The sequence below is a fragment of the Triticum aestivum genome, chromosome 5D, assembly GCF_018294505.1.
Source record: "Triticum aestivum cultivar Chinese Spring chromosome 5D, IWGSC CS RefSeq v2.1, whole genome shotgun sequence".
Taxonomy (NCBI): Eukaryota; Viridiplantae; Streptophyta; class Magnoliopsida; order Poales; family Poaceae; genus Triticum; species Triticum aestivum.
In genome coordinates this window covers 409,944,953-409,950,968 of record NC_057808.1, presented here as the reverse complement: position 1 = coordinate 409,950,968, position 6,016 = coordinate 409,944,953, and the positions used below count along the sequence as shown (strand labels likewise).

Here is a 6,016-nt window from a genome sequence, read left to right as displayed (position 1 = left end):
CGGTGTGTGGCCCCCCTCACGGATGGCGCCGCCGCCGGCACCTGGAGGGGGGAAACGGACGCGTCGGGTCTACACGGATGGGATCTTGCTGTTGCTTTGGCCCGGATGTTGCTCGAAATTGTTGCTACGGGCTGACCTAACAAAATCGGGTGGAGAGTTTAACTGGTCAAAGCCCGTCCGTGCAAAGTCAAAGGTCTAGATCCCGTAGTCAAACGCTACAGGGTTAGGCGGGACGGGGGCCCTGGGGTAGCAATGCCACCGGAGCGTCGCACCGGGGCCTCATACATGCGGGGTGGTGTGGTGGCATGTCCGAAGAGGCGGCATGCGTCTCCGGGGTGTGGCCCCCTCCAAGTCACGGCGGCACTGCCTTGCGTGGAGGGGGGCACACCGCAGAGCCCCAAGACGGGCGTCTACGTATGCGTGAACACTTTCACACATATGCATCAGGACCCGTGCGATGTTTCGGTGGCATAGCTACACCCCGAATCTCCCCACTAACCAGATTCCCTTCGTGTCGACCGTTTCCCCTCTCCGTGACACGGCGACAGCGACGTTTGTAAGGGGGGCAATCGATATACCATCAGGGTATGTTTTTTAGATAAGGCATATTTATCTTGTGGAAAAAATTAATAATATAAAGAACAAATAAAAAATAAAATAAAATAAATATATGCCGACGGCAAGAGGTGTGCACCCGGAGGTACAATCCCACAGATCGATGATGTGGCATCGCACGCGGATCGATGACGTGGCAGTGGGGCATGGGCCAGGTCTATGCCGTAGGCATATCTCTGCCACACAACGGGCCCCCACTCCCTCGGATCGATGACGTGTCGACGACGCGGATCGGTGATGTCAGTAATTCTATGCCGACGCCCGCCGTTACCTCCCGTCGGCGTAGTTTCGACGCCGTCAAACGGTTGTCGCTGACCGGGTAGGTGGGCCCGGGGTATGCCGACGGGCCCCGTAGGCGTATCTCGAGCGGTCCCGACGGCCTCATCTATGCCGACGGGGTCGTCGGCATAGATAGACGTATGCCGACAGCTTTTCTACGCCTACGGCCTGCCCTAGGCCGTCGGCATAGGTTCATCTATGCAGACGGGGGCCGTCGGCATAGATGAGGCCGTCGGTTTAAGCGGATTTTCTGGTAGTGGCTCCATATTTAGATGTGTCTTCAAAATTTGTTAGGGTTTGTGTCATACTCAGAAATGCGAGACAGCGGCGGCCCCCTGAAGATGGAATAAGGTTCCCTCCGCATAGCCCCGTTCCGATGGTGCGTCTAGCATCGTCGGCGGACGTGTGGATGTGTGTATCCGGCGGATTTGTCCTTGGTGGATTTGCTCGGATCTGTTCGTCGTTCGTCTACGTTCGTTTATTTTCAAGTTAGATCATTTCGATCTATGCTACTCTTCATCGGCAGTGGTTGCTGTTTTGGTGCGCTGGTCGTATGGGGTCTTAGCGCGACGACTTCTTGACTCTCTACTACAGCGAGTTTTGTCCGCCTTCGGTGTAGTGTGGGCGATGACGACGGCGCATCTTCAGCTCCCTTCAGTGTTTGTAGTCGTCGTTAGGTGGTCTACGGATCTGGATGTAATTTTTATTTTTTCTGGTGTTCGCGTATTGCCATTATTGAAGATGAATGGATGGATGTTTTGTAGAAAAAAGCGCGTGCAAAATAGAAACGGAAGAGATGAAAGAACGGCGCGGGAAGACATGCGTCACACTTTAGCATTGTCCAACGCCCAACGTACGCTTCACAAGTCTGGCCGGCTCACGAGCCGCACACGCATTCATCTCCTCCGGTGCGGTCCCCTCTTCCCCGCGCCCCACGCATTAAGCGCGCGCGGCTGCTCCCCCACCACGCACCCGCTAGATCCGCCACACACGAAACGCACCCGCCCGAACGCGTGGTTCATAGTAGTATATCTAGACTACAGATCACCAGCTCATCGGTGCTTCCCAGGAAGGAAGCAATGGCGGCGGCGGCGGCGGAGGTGAGCAACAAGAGGGTGGTCCTGAAGCGCCACGTGACGGGGTTCCCCACCGAGGACGACATGGAGCTCGTCCCGGCGACGGCGCGCCTGGCCGTGCCGCCCGGGTCGGCCGCCGTGGTGCTCAAGAACCTCTACCTCTCCTGCGACCCCTACATGCGCAGCCGGATGTCCAGGCACGACGAGCCCAGCTACGTCCCGGACTTCGTCCAGGGGGAGGTACTACCGCTCCTTTGGTTTAACCTAGTATCAACTTGGTCCCGTATCGAACGAAATTCAGTCTCCTTGGCAGCACAGATCTACAGTTGGTTTACCAGTTGTGTAGATGCATCAATTTGAGTTCTCGGATTCAGTTTTAGTATATCAGAGAAACTCTTGCAGATAACTAGTACTACAGTCTACTGGCAGCTGTTTCTTCAGCTTATACTATACGTATGATACATGCATGGCTCAGTTACTGGATCTGTAGCATGAAGTTCGCATGAGCAGAGCTTAAAATAATCACTCTGTTATTACTACCGTTCTGTTTCACAAGGGGTTCTTTTTAAAGCCAACTGTAATCTGATCAGCAGTTCTGTACATGGATTCAGCCTTTTTTTTCTGAATTTTTTTACCCACCAGAACGTTTGACTTTTTTGTTGCCTCCATGAATGGATCCCACCAGGTTTTAACCGCTTTGGGCGTAAGCAAGGTGGTAGAATCTGGGCATCAGGATTACAAACCAGGTGATCTGGTGTGGGGGATGACAGGATGTGAAGAGTACACTTTGATCACTAATCTGGAGTCGCATTTCAAGATCAACCATCCTGAATTACCACTGTCGTACTACACAGGTGTTCTTGGTGAGTTCACTTCTATTTGTCGCAAGCTAATCCGGTAACTGTTATATTCTAAAACTGGAAACTTATGGTTTAATTTCTTCATGCACCATGTAGTCTGCTAACAAATCAACCGAATGTAGGCTTGATTCGCTACGCACCGTGACCCATCTCCCAACTTCCTACTTCAATCTCCCTAGGCTTGAGAATAGAGACTTTAACACTAGTTAGTTGATCACGAATTCACGATATATCTAAACTAATATAGTATACCATGTCATGTTCAGGTATCCATAATGCAAAATTTTCCACTTCAGCAAGCTTGATAATCACTGTATCTACTACTTTTAATCATATTTGACAGCTGATACACTGGCCAGATTTCCCCCCTAACTGCTAGAAACTTCATAATTCAGGCATGCCTGGCTTTACTGCATATGCTGGATTTTTCGAGGTGGCCAAGCCAAAAAAGGGCGACTATGTCTTTGTCTCGGCAGCGTCAGGCGCCGTCGGACAGCTTGTTGGGCAGCTTGCCAAGATCACAGGCTGCTATGTGGTTGGCAGTGCCGGTTCTGATGAGAAGGTTTGTTCATACTCATTTTCTCTTTGCCTCTGGTTGTACACATCCCCACACAATGAATAGTTTTGTTCATACTGATTTAATTTTGTCACTGTTGTTGGCAAAGAATTCTATATGAACACAGGGTCATCATTTCAGTGATTCCCCAAAATCAGTATGTTACACATCAGTAATACATCAATTTTCATCGGATAAATTTACCTTCTCCTCAGGTCAACCTCCTAAAAACAAAGTTTGGATTTGACGATGCTTTCAACTACAAGAAGGAGCAGGACCTCACCGCCACTCTGAAGAGGTTAATTGCATCCTCCTCTACCATATTCTTTTGTTCCTCCGACTTCCAGTTAATAGGGCCAGTTAATCAAGAGTTCTTGGTGCCATGCTACTTGCTCTCAGGTACTTCCCAGAGGGCATCGACATCTACTTCGAGAACGTGGGTGGCGCGATGCTGGATGCGGTGCTGCTCAACATGAGGCTGCACGGTCGGGTGGCGGTGTGCGGGATGATCTCACAGTACAACCTGGAGCAGCCTGAGGGTGTGCGCAACCTTTTCTGCATCGTCGCCAAGCGTATCCGCATGGAGGGGTTCATGGTGACGGAGTACTACGGCAACTACAGAAAGTTTGAGGAGGAGATGGCCGGTTACCTCAAGGAGGGGAAGATCACTTACGTGGAAGACGTCGCCGAGGGGATCGAGAGCTACCCGACGGCGCTGATCGGGCTCTTCTACGGGCGCAACACCGGAAAGCAGCTGGTGGCTGTCGCACGGGACTGACGTCGCATTCCAGGAGCCCTCCTGGATCGAGAAGTACTGGTTTGTGTTCAGAGACCAGAATTCAGATATATAGAGAGGTACTTAATCCGGTTTGCTGGATTCTCCATGCTTTGAGCCAGTGTTTGGAGAAAGTTGGAGAAAACAGGATCCTACGTAGGTGAACCAGGAAGTTGGAATGAACTACTGTATAATCTTTAGCAGTATTTAAAAAGGGAAGTTGATGCTGCTCATCCTGCACCCTGGTCACAGCCCAGCAAAGTGCCAGTTTAGGTGATGCATTATAACACACGCAAATTTTGGATTACAAAAAGAGCACACGTGCTTGATCTGCACCGGCCAATGTTCACAGGGAAATCAATGTCCATGACTTGTGGGGCCAGGTTAGCTACCGAAGAGAACATATCGGCCCTCTTTGATTCGCAGGAATTTCAAAACGCAGAGCAGGAAAAATACATAATCGGGATGACATGCCCACTCGATTTCTATAGGATTCCTGCAGATAGTGCTAGATGGCACACAAAAAACAAAGGAATTGTAAAAAGACATTGGAATGGATGCTAGATTTCTATGGAATATAGATGTAGTACAAACAATTCCATAGGAAAGAATCCTATAATGTCCAATCCTACTAATCAAACGACCAACATAGAAAAAATTCCTATGGACTTTAATCATTCAAAAGCCCTATGAAATTCCTCTGAATCAAAGGAGCCCTTAACTTGAAATTACACGTAGAACATTCGGTAATTTATGATAACAAGCCATCTAGAGCTCAAACAACATGGCACTGGCTGCAGGGCTCCACAACAGAAAACTTTACTTTAGAGGGAACAATTCTCTCAATGTATGCTCTGATTGTGACGCGCTTTACGAGCTTCTAGGATAGTATCTCTCCTGATGGGGAAGCATTTGCGAAATCTGCGGACAGAAGAAGAACATCCGAGTGGAGTATTTCCTTCTGAGGTGTCCAATGTAAGATACCGAAGCGACGTTGTACTCTCGAGAATATGACATGTTTTTTTTATGGGAAGGCCTCATGGCATTTTATTCAATTTTGGGTAAAGTAATATCATGGAGTACAAGAGGTAAAAGTAAAGCAGGCGTTACATCTAGCCAGTCCTCACAAATTTTAGAATCATAGCATCTTCTAGCAAGAAAATGGGCTACTCCATTGGCTTCTCTTGGACAGTGTTTGAAGTTGATCTCCGGAATGTTATGCGCTAACAGAAAGCAAACAGCTAGTATCGCCGAATGAGGGCTCCAGATTTCCGTATCTCCATTGCATGCTTGCACTAACTCAAGACAATCAGACTCTACCAGTACATTACGGCAGCCCAGTCTGTCCACCAGTTTTAATCCACTCCAAGCTGAACCAAGCTCTTCCAAGAGGAGAACCCTTTTCACACACTTGAGCTTATCATGTCGGTGCTTAGTGCGTCCGTTTAATGGTGTTTATTGTGCCCGCTTAATGCTGTTTATTGCACCCGTTTATCTTCTACTAATGAGGGGTCAGTTTCAGCTCTTCTCACCTATATAAGAGGTTGCTCCTGTACAGGTAAGATGCACAACTCTTCGTCTCGTTCCAAAGCTTTGCGCCGCCTATCTCTTTCCCATCTCGCTTCCCGGCATGCACCGGGCGGTGAGACAGTAGGCCTCCGAAACCCCGCCTCTTGTGATCCGGCACGGGAGAGCAGAGATTAAGTTTTTTGGGGAGTTCTTCCGCACGACTATTGGATCTTTGTTCATCGTGGCTGCAAACGATGACATCCCCAACGACGAGTTCTCCAACGATGACTTCTTCCCCGATGTTGATGGCCTCTTCGATGACATGACGAATGTCATGCCTGCATCT

General features: G+C 49.3%; 1 protein-coding gene across 1 annotated transcript; it reads left to right on the top strand.

Moving 5' to 3' along the window:
* The first annotated feature begins 1,843 nt into the window (after positions 1–1,843).
* LOC123122203 (2-alkenal reductase (NADP(+)-dependent)) lies at positions 1,844–4,394 on the top strand. Its single transcript, XM_044542348.1, has 5 exons — positions 1,844–2,210; positions 2,656–2,833; positions 3,226–3,392; positions 3,602–3,684; positions 3,786–4,394. Exons 1-5 carry the CDS (start codon positions 1,974–1,976, stop codon positions 4,162–4,164), a joined length of 1,044 nt encoding a protein of 347 aa, XP_044398283.1. The 5' UTR covers positions 1,844–1,973; the 3' UTR covers positions 4,165–4,394.
* The last annotated feature ends 1,622 nt before the right edge of the window (positions 4,395–6,016 follow it).

What these genes read in the sequence shown, in the direction of transcription:
- LOC123122203 (XM_044542348.1), top strand. Translation starts at nt 1,974, where the DNA reads ATGGCGGCGGCGGCGGCGGAGGTGAGCAACAAGAGGGTGGTCCTGAAG. An exon ending in GTACTACACAGGTGTTCTTG is followed by an intron (nt 2,834 to 3,225) that starts GTGAGTTCACTT and finishes TTCATAATTCAG; the next exon opens with GCATGCCTGGCTTTACTGCA. An exon ending in CTCACCGCCACTCTGAAGAG is followed by an intron (nt 3,685 to 3,785) that starts GTTAATTGCATC and finishes ACTTGCTCTCAG; the next exon opens with GTACTTCCCAGAGGGCATCG.